At 42.4% G+C, this 17,727-nt stretch overlaps 1 protein-coding gene across 1 annotated transcript in view; it reads left to right on the forward strand.

Moving 5' to 3' along the window:
• Positions 1 to 17,727, forward strand: part of MYO5B (myosin VB) — a 398,063-nt gene that overhangs the window by 148,093 nt on the left and 232,243 nt on the right. The window contains exons 3-4 of the mRNA XM_017529641.2: positions 11,959 to 12,130; positions 15,462 to 15,606. Of these exons, the coding sequence (XP_017385130.1) occupies positions 11,959 to 12,130; positions 15,462 to 15,606 (317 nt within the window). The remainder of the gene's footprint in view (positions 1 to 11,958; positions 12,131 to 15,461; positions 15,607 to 17,727) is intronic.

Genomic DNA, 17,727 nt, shown 5'->3' on the forward strand with positions numbered 1-17,727 from the left:
TCAGGTGTGTGAGGAACAGGAGGTAGACAGTACATTGTGGGCTGGTGTTTTTCCTGGACATTGGAGCGCCTGAGCCCTTAGATTCTTTCCTGTTGCTGTTAATATATGTGAAAGTACTAAGCCTGGAAGCCGATCTACGCATGTCACAGAAAAAAATAAGTGCTTATTGGGGTTAGCAGCTGAGAGGCCATTGGTGGCCAAGGCAGGAGTCTTCTCAGTGGGGTGAGGGGAACAGGAGGTTGAGGCCTCACTAGGAGGCGAGGGAGAGGAGCTACAAGGGTTCCTGCAGGGTTCAGTGGTTGGAGCCGACCTGCCTGGGTTGGGATCCTGGCTCAGCCATCACTAGCTTTGTGATCTTACATCAGTTTACAATCTTTCTGTGTCTGTTACTTCATCTGTAAAATGGGAGTGCTAGTTAATCTAGGGCTGTTTTGAGAATAAGATGGGTTAATATGTGGCAGGTACTTAAAATAGTACTTGGCACGTAAGTGCTCTGTATGTGGTTAGCTGCTGTAGTGAGCATTTTTTATTATTTGACCTTCAGGCTGTTTCTTTCAAATGGAAGACAAGGTAGTAACTATGAAATTCTATTCCTCCCAAAATGTCTGATTTAGTTTCCCGTCTCATGAGCCTTTTGTGACCATTGCCTCTGCAACTGGTACATTTCACAAATAATGGATATTCACCCTATATGCTGTGCCAGGTCCTAGGGGGCAGACAGGTGAGCAGTTGTGGCCCTGCTGTTTCAGGTAGCTCAGTGATAAAGCGGCGCAGTGAAATGAACACAAGAGTAAGACCAAGTGTAGTAATAAGTGGCAGTAGGCATGGAAGTGAGTGCATAAAGTATGGAGAGAAAAGGAACCTACTCTTTTTTTCAAGAGATGGGGTTTCTCTGTGTTGCCCAGGTGAGCCTCAAACTCTTGGGCTCAAGTGATCCTCTTCTTGCCTCAGTCCCTGGAGCAACTGGGACTCCTACTGAGGAGAAGAGGGGGTTTTGAGAGGGAGCTGGCCGTGAAAGATTCAGGGGTGTGGTGATCAAGAGTATAGAGTCCCAGCAGGAGCTATGTGTTCCAAAGCCCTGAGACCTTGTGTTCCAGGAACGGAAAGGAGGCCAGTGCATCTGGGAGCTATCAGGGAAGGGGACAGTTGGGTTCAGGCTGAGGATGCAGAGAGAGGTACTTCCTGCAGGCTTTATGGTGTGGGAGATGACTGGGAGAAAAATAGGTTTGGAACAAAGTAGTTGGTAACAAATTTAGAGTCGGCTGTGGGACAGATTGAGTTTGGGCTGCAGCACAGACATTGCTTGGAGAAAAGGTTTGGGATGGAGTGACTGTTCCCTCTCTGAATGCCAACAGCACTAAGAATGTGTACATATCCTCTGTCCTTTGATCATTTCCTGCCTATTCTCAGTCTTGTCTCCTTTTCTAGGTGGCTAGTGATTAACTTGTTGCTTGAACATCCCACCACTAACTTCTGTTTTGTAACAGCTTAAGCATACCACTTGGTAAGCCCGGAACATGAGCTTGTTAGAAAACGTCTGTACCAAGGTGTGCACCCCTTACGTCCCTCTTCTAGTAGGCAGGCTTCACTAGCCGCCTCTTGGTGTTGAAATGAGAAGCACAACTCCCGACAGATGGAATTATGTTTACCATGTTGAATAACTTCCCACCTCACGCCCAGGAAAAAAAAAAAGAAATTAGTCCACCCACTTGAATGGTGTGTCTTCTACTCTACTCCAGCAGATTTCAATTTCAGTTGATCTTTTCAAGTGGCTGGGTATTTTTAAAAAGTTGTACCGAGGTAGTGAGGAATGATCTGCCATGTTGCTAAAACAGAGCAGATGCTCACCTCCCCTGCTGAAAACGAGCTTGGCCCTGCATGACTAATCCTGGCAGCTGCCCAGACCCCATCGCCTTCTTCCCCTGCTACAAGGCTGGGCAGCATGTAATTGGAAGAGAAGCCTGGGACTGGAGATTAGCAGCTCTCGAGAAATAATGGGCTCTGAATGTCTGAGTCTGTCCAGGTTGCTCATGGGCAGTGGCTTGTCCACAGCTGGCTCTGAGCTGTCATTATGAGTGACATGGCGGAGCTGTAGACTAGAGGCAAGAGCACAGAAATTACTTGGCCAGACTTTGAATGCTTGCAGAGAGTCTCCTCTGAAGCTGAAATTATCTGTGGTATACTATGCTGGCTGGAAAATCTGCCCCAGCAGCCTCTTCTAACCTCAGGCATCCTCCCACCCCCTGAAGCTCAATAGTGTGGGTTTCACTGCATCAGCAAAGGATTAACATCAGTTAGATTCTCTTCCAGGAAGACAATGATATTCCTAACCTCTGACTTGTGATAGGACCTTCCACCAACCTGCAAACTTGTCCTCTCTTCAAAGTTAAGCTTCTGTCTGTGCCTCTAAAAGGGTTTTTCACTGTTGCTTTTGCTTATTCATTCATTTCTATTGTGGTAAAATATATGTGGCATAAAATTTACCATGCTAACTGTTTTTAAGTGTAAAATTCAGTGGCAGTTAGCAGCAACTGAGTACAACAAAATTCACATTGTTGTGCAACCATCACCACTATCCTCCTTCAGAACTCTTCTTCTTCACCTGAAACTTGGCTCCCATAAAATACCAACTTCACAGTCTCTTCTCCTCCCCACAGCACCTGGAAACCTCCGTTCTACTTTCTGTCTTTATGAGTTTGACTGTCCCAGGTACCTCATAGAAGTGGAATGATACCGTATTTGTCCTTTCGTTTCTGGCTTATTTCACCTGGCATATGTAAGATGTTTCATATTGAAGTCAGTAAGATGGTGAACGTCCTGGGGGAATAGCATCTTAGACCTTTTTCTCCCCAAAGCCGTAATGGGTACAAGGTATCTAGGTGTGCCAACTCTGAGCACCAGACTATTTTTAGAATGGATCAGGCTTTCAGGGGATGCAGACTTTGGTGATGAGGTGGCTTCCGCATGCTCTGCCTGGAGTAGAGCTCTGTGCAGGCCAGGCCTTCTCTCCTGGCCCAACCTCCCTTTCTGACTGCTTGACTCCTGCCCTCTAGTGGCAGGGAAAACTCTCCTTGTTTCCATGATTTAAAATTTAATTTTCCAACTGAGCTTGTATCTAGTATCTATTATCCACCTTGATGGTGAGTACGCCCTCTGGGCAAGGCCCTGACTTAGCATGAGTGAGAGGAAGACGGGAGCACGTGAGCTTTTCAAAGAGTAACACGCTGTACTGCCCCGGTATTTCCAAGCCCACCCTAACATTTGGAGGGCCGGGGCAAGAGAATGTAACCCTCCATCTGTTTAAATAAAGTATATTTTATCAAGTTATTTAAATCTCATATTTTTAATTTGAATTTTTTTAAACATTTAATATTTTAAAAATAAAGATAGTTGCAGTTCTATTCAATCTCTATCCAGCTGCCAATATACAGAATCACTATCTTGGTTTGGGCATGTTATACCTGCACATATGTGTAAACACATCAGAGTAATATGAATTGTGCAGTATTGCAAAGCGTTTCTCTTCTGTCATATTGCAGGGGTTGCAAAAACTTAGTACCCCTGGAACCATGGCAAGGGCATGTGGAGAAGCAAGGACTTGGACCCTTGGCCCAACTAGAAAATAATAATCCATTATGTAAGAATCTTTTGTATGTGCTGTCTGAAAGGAAGGTTAATTAGTTTTTCTTTCCTTTTACCTAAGCATCTTTGCTACCTGATTCTTCCCCATACTCCAAAGCACCATTTCTCCCGTACTGGCAGTGTTACAACCCATGAAACTTCAAGGCAACTGGGCACCTTGTCTTATTTCAAGAACACAGGACAAGGTGTGGAGAAGCATTTCTCTGGGGTCTGAAGGTGTTAGTCACCAGAGTGGTGGTGAGCACTGCAGGTCATGAACGTTGATCCCAAGGACAGAGGCACACCATGTGTTCTTTACTAAGTTTATATTTTGTGATATTTAAAGCCCTCTGCAACACAGGGCCAGGGAAGAGGTCCCTCTTGCTCAGGCCTAAGGATGGTACTGAACATAGGTAGACATTATTACAAGGACCTATCAAACGTGGTTCCTTCTGTCAAGAAGCTGGAGTCTCACAGAACCACTAGGACTATTGTCCTTGCACACTGGTGCACTCAGACTCATCCACCTTGAGAACGCAGAGCTCTTGTCAATTCAATGCAGCTTAAGTCGCTGCTGTGCACACATCTGGTGAAACCAGAGAGCGAGCAGTGTTTGAGGATACCCTTCTGGAACCAGCAAAGCTTCTTATTAGAGGTAGAGCTTGATTACTACTTCTTTTAGCTGGACATTTTAGTTCTTATTTATCATAATACTGGTTTATGGGTCTCCTAATAATTTTTCTTTTTATCTTTGCCTTACTTTCAATTGCTCAGTTATCGTGGTTATATTGTACATACACAAAATGTTTTAACAAAGTATAATATTGCACATTATTATCTACTGGTAATATTGCTACCACCATAATTAGTGATCTTGTCTAAAGACTCAAAGTGTAAAAAAAAAAAAAAATTGTGGTAAGATACATGTAACGATTGAACATTTTCACCGTGTTTACGTGTTTACGTGTACAGTTCAGTGGCATTCATATATTCACATTGTTGTGCCCCCATCACTACCATCCATCTGCAGATGAATACTCTTGAAGCTCTTCCTAATTTATTGTCATTGATCTACTTTTCCTGCTAATTCTCCCCTCCCCCAAGGTTAGGATGCTTTGCCCAGCTGCTTCAGATTAGAGATGGGTGGGGCAGCAATTGGCACCCCTGCCCCCAACATTTGGCAATGTCTGGGCACATTTTTGGTTGTCAAACTGTCATGAAAAGGATTTGCTACTAGCATCTAGTGGGATGCTTCTCAGTGCTCTGTAATGTGCAAGGTGGCACCTCCACAGCAGAGAACTGTCCAGCCCCAGGTGTTAACAGTGACAAGGCTGAGAACCTCAGGTTTAAGCCCATAAGGAAAGTGCTGTGGTCTGTTCATTGCTGGAATACACCAAGTTAAGAATTAAACTGGGACTCCATGATTCTAACAGAATGTGTAAGCAGTTTAATAAAGTCAAAAGATTAACTTTGACTCCATGTTTTTATGCTGCTGTAATCTTGTTTATAATTCACACTTCTTAATTATTGTTGACCAAGCAGTTTATCAGCAGCTTTTCATTCATGGACTACTTTTCTTCTTTTAATTACTTGCATCACTGTTCATTCATCGTTCATTAATTAAAAATAATTGTTATTGAGCAATGATGTGTCAGGGTCTGGTTATACAGCAGTAAAAATAACATCTATACCTTTGTGAGCTTTTTGTCCAACTTACGATGAAAATATACAATATAGGGTTTAGAATATGAAAAACACTGGTGGCCATGGTGGCATATTTCATGCTATTCCACCCACCCTCTTATCTGAATCTCTGAGTCCCCCAACTTTACACTCTTTTCTTTTTTTTAAGATGGAGTCTTGCTCTGTCACCCAGGCTGGGGTGCAGTCTCAGCTCGCTGCAACCTCTGCCTCCCGAGTTCAAGAGATACTTGTGCCTCAGCCTCCCAAGTAGCTGGGATTATAAGTGTATACTACCACACCTGGCTAATTTTTGTATATTAAGTAGAGGGAATTTCACCATATTAGCCAGGCTGGTCTCGAACTCCTGAGCTCGGGTGATCCACCAACCTCTGCCTCCTAAAGTGCTGGAATTACAGGCATGAGCCACCACGACTGGTCCACACTTTTTAAAACCCTTTCGTATACTACCTCTGAGTTTCCTGCTGACTTCTTAAAGCAGGAACACTTAGGGTGGCAGAGATGACGTGGTTCCTAGCCCCCCTTGCAGCTCAGTGGGACCCTGTGATTACTTTCGTCAGTGGGCTCTAGGTAGAACTGATGTCCATCACTTCAGGTGGAAGCAGAGAAGAACCCACAGGAGTTTGCTGTGCTCTGCTCTTCCTCTGCCTGCTGACTGTCAGGCAGCACATTGGTGTCGGCATGACCTTATAGAGAGAGCCTCAGCACCAGCCAGCCTTGAGCATCCAGCATAAATGAGAAACGAACCTTTGTGGTATTAAGCCACTGAAGTTTCAGGGTTAATTTGTTACTTCCTCATGACTTAACTGACTTTTCCTAATGGGAAGTTTGCATAAATCAGAGTATTTTATTTTTTAAGTAATTGAGTGCCTGTGTTGTGCTTTGTGGTGCGAGAGGAAGAAGAAGGTTCTCGTAAAGGAGGATAAGCTTTCTGGGGGCTGGAGAAGACGAAGATAAAACTTAAACAGAACCGTTAGAGAATAAGACACAGCAGAACAGTCATTAAATGTTTGTGTTTTTTATGCTTGTCTAGGACATAGCATAAAATAACCTTTTACTCCATATTAAATGAACCTACAGCCATAGGCTTGCTCCTGTAGTGAGGGTAAATGGACTTAAGCTTTGAGGTCTCCTCTTACCTGGGGATATAGTTTCCTTAACTTTGTTTTTCTTACAGGATAGCTGTTATAATTTCACAAATGAGAAAACCCCTGCTTCCATGGACCTCAGTTAAAAACCTTCAGCTATTGAAGTTGGAAGGACCCTTGAAGATTGCTGAAACTAGGCTTCCCATCTTACAATTAGGAAAACTGAGGCACCTGGAAGTCAAGTGATGGGCTCAACGCCTTACAGAACTTGGGTTCAGTTTTTCTCAACTTTGTGCATTAGAAACCCCTGGGGAGCAGGCAAAGCCTAGGTTTCAGCCATAGTAATTAAATCAAAATCTTGGGTTGGGATGTAGGTTACCTTTCTTAAAAGCTCTCCAGGGGTTTCCAGTGTGCAGAGAGGTTTGTGAGCCGCTGCTTTATTTGATAGTCCAGGACTTGAACACAGGGGTTAACTCCTATTTGGTGCTATTTCTGACTCTAGGTCAACACCAACTGCTTGCTAGCTGGTAACCCTGTTTTTACTAGCATATCTTTTTTTCTAGATCTTCTGATTCCATGGGTAGATAATAAAACCAATTCTTTCTTCTCTTTTGTCCACTGTATGATGATTATTAGTTCCAAACTTTTGGGAGTTGTCATTCAAAGATACTTTTATGATTATACCATCTTACTGTAGTACTATGTAACACAGACATAGATTGAGGTATGGGAGACGTTATCAATGAATTAGTCATTTCACTCAACTAGTATTTTTTGAGCACCTACTAAGTAGTACAGAATTGAAGGCCCATAGAGCTTAGAACAGTCTAGGCCAGGACTTCCAACAGAACATTGGCTGAGGCACAATGTTCTGTATCTCACTTGTGTAATGTGGCAGTCATTAGTTACATGTAGTTACTGGACCCTTAAAATATGATGTGAAAGAAAATAAACTCTTGGCGGGCCAGGATCGTGGTGGCTCACACCTGTAATCTTAGTACTTCAGGAGGCTGAGGCGAGTGGATCACCTGAGCTCAGGAGTTCGAGACCAGCCTGGGCAACACGGTGAAACCTTGTCTCTACCAAAAATACAAAAATTAGCCAGGTATGGTGGTGCATACCTGTAGTCCCAGCTACTCAGGAGGCTGAGGCAGGAGAATTGCTTGAGCTCAGGAGGCAGAGGTTGTAGTGAATCAAGATCATGCCACTGCACTCCACCCTGGGCAATAGAGCAAGACTCTGTCTCAAAAAGAAAAACTCTCAGTACCCAAAACTCACTGTGCCAAAGGGAAAGTTAAGCTTTGGAACTGAGTCGCATAATACTGCTATCCAAACAGCTATAATTTTGCAACTCTGTGTCACAGCCTCATATGTAAGCCTTGTTCCCACAATGATAGTAGACCACATTATCTCCCCAGGTGGCTTCCCTCACAAATTGCTTACAAGGAAATTTCTTGAGTCCCTAAATCTTCCAGGGTACATATCGCTCCTATAAACTAGGCCTACAAAACTGAATTCTGTTGACTCTCACATGACAATGTCAATTACTAGCTTATCTTCATAGGTACAGGACAAGGACAAGACCAGAAATCATCCCTCTGCCTGCCCTGAGATAAATGCACAATGAACTTTTTCATCTTCTCCCTCTTTTCACATGTAAAATATGGATTTACTGAGGCTAATCAGAGCCTGACAAGAATGTAACTGTTTGTCTCACTGCCCACCCTCCCTCTCCCTCCTTTTTCCCCTCCTGCTTGCTCTCTCCACTTTAAATACTGAATTTCCCAAACCCTCTTGGACAAAGCATAGGCTGCAGATGTTCCTGTATGGTATTTTTCCCTGGCTGCATCCTCAGCCTTGGCTAAACAAACTTCTGTTTATTGAGACCTGCCTCAATCACTTTGTATTAACAGTGGCTAGTGTGACTGAGAAACTGGGGCTTCAGTTGAATTTAATTGTGTTAATTTCACTGAAATAGCCACATGGGGATAGGGGATACCCTACTGGGGAGCTCAGGGGTAGACCAGTTCCTTCCCTAGGCCACCTGCCACTCTCACTGATCTAGTCCTGCTTGTCAGGCATGGACCAACTGGGAACCTCTATCTGTTCCTGATTCCCGGCTCCTAGTTGCAGAAAGGAGCCAAGGGCCACCCTAAGTGGTAACTAAGCATTAATTTTGTGATGAGAGTTAACATTTAGCCTCCTTTTCACCTCTAAAGGCCCAGTTATTATGGAGTGGATGGAATCTTTTGTGCCGGAAAGTTCATGGCCCCCCATCACGGTCATAACCACTTAGATGTCAAATAAAACTGTATTAGCTGTAAATGCCAGATACCAGCAGCAGTATTAGAATCAAATTCCTGTTATATGAAAAAAAATCTGTTCTCAAGTCTCTCACTTCTGCCTTCCCTCTGGATGTCCACATGCCCAAGAATCCACAGCTTTGGCTGCTGAGCTTACAGCACCCCCCCCCCACCCCTTTTTTGCTGCTCTGGACATTTTTACTCCTTATCAGTTTTACTGAAACGAATACCACCTGGTTTGTCAATAGTTTTCATAAAACTGCATATGTTTACTTCAACCTGCTTTGGGGAGAGTCTTTTAATTTTTTATTTCCATAAGTTTTTGGGAAACAGGTGGTATTTGGTTAGATGAATAAGTTCTTTAGCAGTGCATTATGAGATTCGGATACACCCATCTCTCAGTATACACTGAACCCAATTTGTAGTCTCTTATTCTTCACCCTTTTCTCTCTGAGTCCCCAAAGTCCATTCTATCATTTTTATGCCTTTGCATCCTCATAGCTTATCTCCCACTTACGAGTGAGAAGGTACAATGTTTGGTTTTCCATTCCTGAGTTACTTAGAGTAATCTCCAGTCCAATCCGAGTTGCTGCTAAAGCCATTAATTCATTCCTTTTTATGGCTGAGTAGTATTCCATTATACATACACACACCGCAATTTCTTTATCCACTCGTTGATTGATGATCATTTGGGTTGGTTTCACATTTTTGCATTTGGGAATTGTGCTGCTATAAACATGTGTGAGCAAGAATCTTTTTCATATAATGACTTCTCTTCCTCTGGGTAGATACACCGTAGTGGTATTGCTGGATCAAATGGTAGTTTTGCTTTTAGTTCTTTAAGGAATCTACACACTATTTTCCATAGTGGTTATACTAGTTTATATTCTTTGGAGAAGAGTCAAAGAGATTCATCTGAGAATTGAGAGGAGGCCAGCATTTCTGCCTCAGGAGCTGAAGCCGTTGGGCTCAGGTCCCGGCTTTCTAATCTGAAAGAGGAGTGGCTGGGCAAGATGAGCTCTGTGGCTCTGCAACTGACGGTCCCCGTGCTGCCTCCTGAGCTGGGTGCAGAGCCCAGGAGAGGAGGGCAGCTGTGCTCCCTCAGGTCCGCGGACATCTCCACCAAGGTGCCTTTGGGATGATTTGTGGGGAAGGAGGTCCGATTAGAATCCTGGTGATATCACTAGCAGTGGATGAAGGAGGCTGCCAACTCTAGAATGAAATAAAAATCAGCCCTTGGACATTCTCTACTTCCCCTTGTTCCCACCTTTCGGAAATTTTTCTACGTTGTCTACATGATAGTTAATTGTTCACTAGTTTCCTGTATGGACAAAGTTTAAATAAAAGACCTTTTCACAAAAAGAGCCTTCATTAATATAAAAAGGAAAAACAGGAAACTGGACAAAGGAAATCCCATTAACAGAGATAACCAATGATATTTTGCACAAACATCAGTCTAGGCTTTCATATAGTTTTAAATAAAGGGAATCCTCTTACAAACTTCATTCCTATTGCAAACTTCTTTTTTTAATTCAGGAGAATGGTGTGGGTAGCTGCCTGACTGTCCATGTAGGTTTTTCTTTCACTGTTCATATCTTTGCTCACTTGTGAAATCATTTCATGAGACCAAGGAAGAAGAGTTCATTGATGAAAAATTCTGACTTAGGTGTTGCCTGCTGCTCTCTAGAGAGGGTAAACCAGTCTGCCCCACCAAGTGGTGGACCGGTTTGTTCACCCTCTTCCTTCTTAGGGCCTTGTCAGTCTGATAAGAGTGCTGATAATCTTTTACTTGCATCTCTTTGGTTACTGATTAAGTTGAATCGATTTTCATCTGTTCATGTGTTATTTTATGATATGTATTCTAGGTACAATTTTCTGTTGGGGTGTTGGTTTTCTTTTGGATTTCTTGTAACATTTTGTATATTAAGATTAGGAATTTCATCATGTAATGTAGAATCCCTGTCCCCTTTCCCTTTTCTCATTTAACTTTGCAAATGGCATGTTTTATGATAGGTTTAAAGTTTTAAATTATAGTCAAATTTATGAATATTTTCCTAAACGGTTTTGGCTTTTGCATCATTCTTCAAAACTTCTTTCATTGCTGGGTTTATTCATATACCTTAAGATTTGATAACCAAGTCCCTCTAAAAATGAGGTGGGAGGAACATTGATATTTATATTAAAAATTGACTGTTACCCCAGTAAGTTGAGTCTTTTTCCATAGAATTTCCTAAAAGGTTCATGTAAAACAAATTATTAAAATATGATCTAAAAGCCACCTGTATCAGAATTACTGGGGAATGTATTTTAAATTTCAGATTCCTGAACCCTGCCTCAGATTTCCTGATGAGTAAGTTGGGCTCAGGAAAGTTTTTATAAGTGTCCCAGAAGATTTTTAAGAATACCATAAGAATCTTAGCACTCAGATAAAACAGGGTGAGCAGCAGCCAAGTTTCTCCTGTTTGTTTAAAAACATCCCCATTACCTTCTTATAAATTATGTGTGCAGATGCATGTGTACATACATGCACTGAGAGTTACAAATGTATCCAGTGAACATTTTTGAGTACTTAATGTTGTCCAAGTGCTAAGAATACAAGGGTAACACCTCACATCTGAGATTTGACCTATTTGACCTTAAAATGTAGAATCCTACTCCCTGATTATGCATATACATCTCAGACTCCTAATATACTTTTGATGAAAGCACAATTACTGCTTTAGAAGAGCTTACAGTTAGGTTAGGGAGAAATATCTGCACAAATGGTTCATTTGAGTCTGCTTACAGAGGGCAGTTCATCAGATACAAGGTGATCCAAATAAAAGTGGAGTGTGTTGGTTAACGGCAGAGAGTGTGTGAAGCATGAGCAATAAATGGGGCCAATCAAGGAAGTTTTTCTAGATGGAAGAAAGAACAGCACTCCAATTGCAACTGAAATTAAAGACTTATTATTTTTCCCTTAAGCAATAGAAAACTCTCTTAAACCTGGTTATGTTTTCTGAGCTGTGTGTTTCAGTCATCTACCTTTATATCCTGGGGTTATGTTATCAGCAAATTTTCCGTCTGGGCTGGTCTCTCACGGGAACACAGGTATTTTGTTCAGCTTGTCTGCCTTTAAAGTATTATTTATCTTCATCACTTACTATCATGTTAAGATGGTGATTCCAGCTAAGAAGACAAAACGTTGAATACAGACCTGACACTTCATAACTGCCTTTTTGTGTCTGCTACTTGCTTGTCTTTAGATTCTGGAATACCCAATTGACGTACAGCACGACCAGCTGCCCTTCTTACGGAATCCAGATATCTTGGTGGGAGAAAATGACCTGACTGCCCTTAGCTATCTTCATGAACCTGCGGTTTTGCATAATTTGAAGGTCCGTTTCCTGGAGTCCAACCATATCTACACTTACTGTGGTAAGTGGGGGGCATCTGTTGGTTGCATGTGTTAGAAAGTGCTTACCAGCTTTAGACTTGTTCAACTCAAATGCTTAGGAGCCCTCATTTCGCTCTCTCATTTGTAAGTACCTCTCCTCTGAGACCCTTGAAAGGTTTGCAATCAGTGAATGTGGCTTAATTAGGCTGCCCCAGTCTCTGCGGGATGATTGGTGTTAATCATGGATCAACCAGGGAAGAAACGGGTCACACCATGTGGTATGACTGGCTTAGCTCAGTCCTGGGAGTCCTGGGAGAGCAGTAAGTACAGCACCGTGTCTGAGCTGGGTGCCTGCTCTTGGCACCAATCCCTTGTTTTGTTTTCTGCTTGAAAAGCCTGCTTTTCTGTGATCTTCCCACTTGCCTCTGTTTGTACAGACATAACACCCGATGAATATTTGTCAAATTAGCAAAATTCATTAACATACTTAAAAAAATCCTGAAATTACATTTGATTTTCTTAAAACTTCTCCTTTCCTATATCTCAAATTCTGATCTCTTTCTTTTTAAAAGAATATTGCTAAGTGGCATAGCAAAAATAGAACCCTATGAACCATTGTTTGAGAGGCAAATTGAAGATTTGGTCGGGGATTCAGCTGCCAGGCTCCTTTGTGGGAATCGCTCCTTTGTGGTCTTGTCCTGGGAGGAAACACCTGGCGTGTCCCCTCTGGTCTTGCTCATTGTCATAAGTGACACCTTAGGAGCTCTGGGGATTTTTCACTTTTATATTCCACTTTGGTTTGGAATTGGTAGTTTAGCTACTACGCTAGGGTGAGCTTTTCTTCCAGATTTCAGGAGCTATAAATAGCAGGTTGATTTCGGTGCTTGAGAACTGTGGTTTCCCAAAAGCTCCTTCATTCCAACTGCTGGTGGGAGTTTTATTTGAAACAAACTGTCAATTATCAGAGCCTTTAATAAGATGTTTATTTCAATAAGAAGACTTTTAAAATTTGACTCCCATTTTAGGAGAAAAAGATAAGGGACCATCAGCTTCTGTTTTTAAAGGAATCCCCTCTACGAACGATGTCCTGGTGTCTGTAGATAATTATCCAAATGCATCTTGACTCCTCTAGTTCAAGCTGTTGAGAGTGACTGTGTGGCCCAGAAGTCTGAGTCACCCAGGAAGCACTAGATTCTGCTCTGGAGGGGCCGGGATGTTTAAAGAAAACATGACCTCAGGGTATGGTATGGAAATTTGAATTGCATGCTACATGGTTTAGAATCTTATAGAACTCCATTAACTAGCAGAACATGTGAGGCTGTTCCTAAGAGGATTCTCCAAGTGATTAGCCGCATTAGTGGAATTTATCAGGGTTCTGGGCCTTATATTTTGGTCTTTTCAGGCAAACTTCTGTCAAGAAGACTTGAGTGTCTTTTTCTCCCCTGGTCCTTTCCCCTTTACGTGGAATAATCTGGTTTATTACACTGCACGTTCCCAGCGTCTCTTTTCAAACGCCAGAATGGAGCACGATGTAGGAGACTTCCATCTGAGCAGCCGCCTTTTCATTGCCTTCTCCTCCCCACGTGATTGGAAACGCTTCTGGTTTTTGTATCAGTGGGTCTTCTGACATCTAGAATGTGATCTTATGGGAAAGAAAAGGGCATGTTTCTGTTTCATCTGAAAGATCAAATTCACACTTTTTTCTTTCTACAAGCTCCAATATCAAACTGCCTCATCCATCCATAAAAGATTACCTGAACCTTATAGTATTTCCTGATTGCTCAGTCAACACACATTTACTGACTCAATCATTGCAATGCATTCTTTAGGGGACACAAGATGTAAGGGAAAAAAAAGATGAGATGTGGTATTACATTTGGCCCAGCAATCCTATTACTGGGTATATACCCAAAGGATTATAAATCATTCTGTTATAAAGACACGTGTACACATATGTCTATTGTGGCTCTGTTCACAATAGCAAAGACTTGGAACCCAAATGCCCATCAGTGATAGACTGGATAAAGAAAATATGGCACTTATACACCATGGACTACTATGCAGCCATAAAAAAGGACGAGTTCATGTCCTTTGTAGGGACATGGATGAAGCTGGAAACCATCATTCTCAGTAAACTGACACAAGAACAGAAAACCAAACACTGAATGTTCTCACTCATAAGTGGGAGTTGAACAATGAGAACACATGGACACAGGGAGGGGAACATCACACACCGGGACCTGTCAGGAAGTGGGGGGGCTAAGAGAAGGACAGCAGGGAGGTGGTGGGGGGGCCAGGGGAGGGATAGCACTAGGAGAAATATCTAATGTAGATCATGGGGTGATGGATGCAGCAAACAGCCATGGCATATATATACCTATGTAACAATCCTGCACGTTCTGCACATGTACCACAGAAATTAAAGTATAATAGTAAAAATACCAAACACGCAGTGCTTATCATACAAGGCACTGGTCTTAAGTGTTCTCTTTTTGTTCTTTTAACCAAAAACTGTCACCCAGGCTGGAGTACAGTAACGCCATCAAAGCTCACTGCAGCCTTAAACTCCGGGGCTCAAGGGATCCTCTCATCTTAGCCTCCTTGAGTGGCTGGGACTACAGGCCCATGCCACCATGCCCAACTAATTAGTTTTTTTGTAGAGAGGAGGTTTCACTGTGTTAACCAGTCTGGTCTCGAACTCCTGGCCTCAAGTGATCCTCCTGCCTCAGCATTCGAAAGTGCTGGGATTACAAGCATGAGCCACTGTGCCTGGCTTTTTTCCTTGCTCAGTTCATCATTTTTCCTTAGGATGTCCCAGATAAATGCAGTTGTTATATCCATTTTATATAATAGTTGAGGAAACTGAGGTACTGAGAAGTTAATCGCCAAAAATTACATAGTAATTGGCTGAGCTGAGGTTAGATCTCAAGATATGTACATTGTATTCACCGTCCACATGTTATTGTGTTTTAGTTAAGATAACCAATGTACAAATAAGAAAATGTATAATCCCTTTCCCAGATTTTAGTTCTGAGATGGATTTTTAAGTCTCTCTAATATATGCAGGTAGAATTAAATGTCCTCTTCTCTCTGATCCTGGAACACCTTGCACATGTCTATCTTATGAATTCAGTTTTTTTAAGCATTTGTGTGTGTGTGTGTGTGTGTGTGTGTGCACTTATTCCAGGCTGTAAGGTATTTGGAGACCTGAAGCACACAGATGAGCCTTGATTGAGCAGATTAATGGTTAAGATGGGTTCTGCTGCCCTCTCGTTTGTTGATTTTTGGTGTGTGTATGCATGGGTGGGTGCCTTGAGCTGGTGCCAGGTGGCTGCTGTGCTGTCTGACTCTGACCATCTCGTCTGTTTGCAGGTATCGTGCTTGTTGCCATTAATCCTTATGAACAGTTGCCAATCTATGGACAAGATGTCATCTATGCCTACAGTGGCCAAAATATGGGAGACATGGACCCCCACATCTTTGCTGTGGCAGAAGAAGCCTACAAGCAGATGGCCAGGTGAGGCTGTCCTCAGCCCAGAAGTCCTCCTGGGTAGTCAGCCGGCAAAAGGGGAGTTTTTACCTTCCTCTGCAGCTGACATTCACGGTGAGGTGGTGAGACTGGGATTGAGGAAACATCTTAGAAATAAAGCAGCCCAAGTTCTTTTCTTAATTTCCTCATGTCTTTATCTTATTCCGGTGAACTTGAATCTAGACTTGGAGAGCAGTGACTCTTTAAACTTATTTTATTTTATTATTATTTTTGAGCAGTGGAATAAATCCCTTGCATTTCATCTCTCTTTGACTTCCTTTTGGCCCTTTCCTCCCTTCATGGAATCATATAATTCATTTGATAGCATCTTCATTCACTTACCCCAGCCTGATCTACAGATAGTCTCACTGAAGGCTCCCTTTTGAAGAAACCAGGACTCCTTGACAACTTCTTGAGATGCCAAACACTTGGGGGCAGAAATTGAAGTTTCAAATTGGCAGCTGTGCGTAGCAGTGTGGGGTTTTTAGCCTGGAAGTGGAGCTCTGTTTATACATTTAAATATACCTCCTCCTTATTGCTGTTATTCTTTTCACTCTGAAAAACAGCAGATCTGTTTCATCAGAAAATGGGTTGGGCGATGGGCTGTAACTTCAGCATAAAGTAGGGAAAGATAGCTTTATCAGTGTTTTGGGGGAAATGCAGGTCTCAGTTAATGCTAAAATGATAGATTCTTTCAGCCAAATTTTTCTTGTCACCTCTAGAGAACATCTTATGGAGCTGGAAACATGCAAAGCAAAGTCTTTTTGGAGAAGTAAAGCTATTTAGATTAATTTGGTATAAGGCGTTAGTGGTTTTGGGGGGAGGAGAATCCCATTCTAGGTGATCTGTGCTTCAGTGGATTTCAGGATATCATTTTCATCCCAGTGAAAGTTTCCACGAGGGAAGACTGTTTTATGGGCTTCCTTGCAGATTTATGGTGCTTTATTGCTGGCTGTAGAGATCAGTATATAAAGGTCTGCTTCATTATAATACTCGGTGATGTATTCAAAATAAGCACTGATTGAAGAGCTGAAAAATCTAATACACAGAATGATCTGTAACTGTTTTATTTCTCCTGAGCGTGGAGCTAAGATTATTGCAATCTTTGACTTTTCTCTCATGCCAAAAGAAAGACCATATACTATATTAATCAGCTATCAGGGCTCAACCAGGAGTTCCTTAGCTTAGACAACTCACTGATGTGCACCTCCTACCCAGTGGTGTGTGGTTCAGGAGAAGATTGTGTGGAGAGAAGAATGAGCATTAGCGTGTTGCACAGTGTGCAGCCGTGCATGACTTTCTATTGGAGGCCATGGGTATGGCACAGAGGAGGGAGGCCTGGGGACTGAACAGATTCTGTGCTTTGGAAAAATCTATTCAGCTGAGTGAGTCTACATGCACTTCATGTGAGAACAGCGAGACTCTGTCCTCCTTTGGAAGATGGTTTCTTTATGTTCTGAAAGAGAAGGTGGGTGTTTGGTTCTCACCATGTTGTACCATGCCAACAGCTCTGACAGTTAAGACTTGTCCTGTCATGGCTGGCCTTCACATTTGGTTGCTTTCATCCCATTCTCTTAGCCATTGCACTTAGGTGTGTCAGAAGTTTCTATTCTTCATCAAAGCTGCTTGTGGACCCCTGTAGGTTTGAGAATCTTCCAGCCTTCCACCCTGTGGAATCTTCTAGCTTTATCCACCCTGCAGACCCTTTTGACAAGATTCCTCTTTTCTTCCCTGCCATGCCTGAAGCTAGGTCCATGGTTACTCTGCACTTGGGTTATTTCACTTGCTTGGGACCTTTGCACTCATTATGGGGAAGGGGATGTGTGGGAGTTGGGGGTGAAAGTGGTAATACTGTCTTGCCCGAGGGTAATGAATTTGATAGTAGAGAGTTTGGATGTTAAGGCTGAACTGGGATTGCTTCCTTAAGGTTTTCTTTAAGGATTTAATGTTTATACTTGTTTTACCCACTGGGTCTCAGGGTGTAGCCAAATAATTTTGCTGAAGTTCTTGTGCAATTGTTTCTCATGAACATGAGTTTGAAATAGGAAGATCAGCACATGTGGCCACAGGGAAGGGCTTTTTTTTTTTTTTTTTTTTTTTTTTTTTTTT

This window comes from Cebus imitator, unplaced genomic scaffold (assembly GCF_001604975.1).
Source record: "Cebus imitator isolate Cc_AM_T3 unplaced genomic scaffold, Cebus_imitator-1.0 Scaffold60, whole genome shotgun sequence".
Lineage (NCBI taxonomy): Eukaryota > Metazoa > Chordata > Mammalia > Primates > Cebidae > Cebus > Cebus imitator.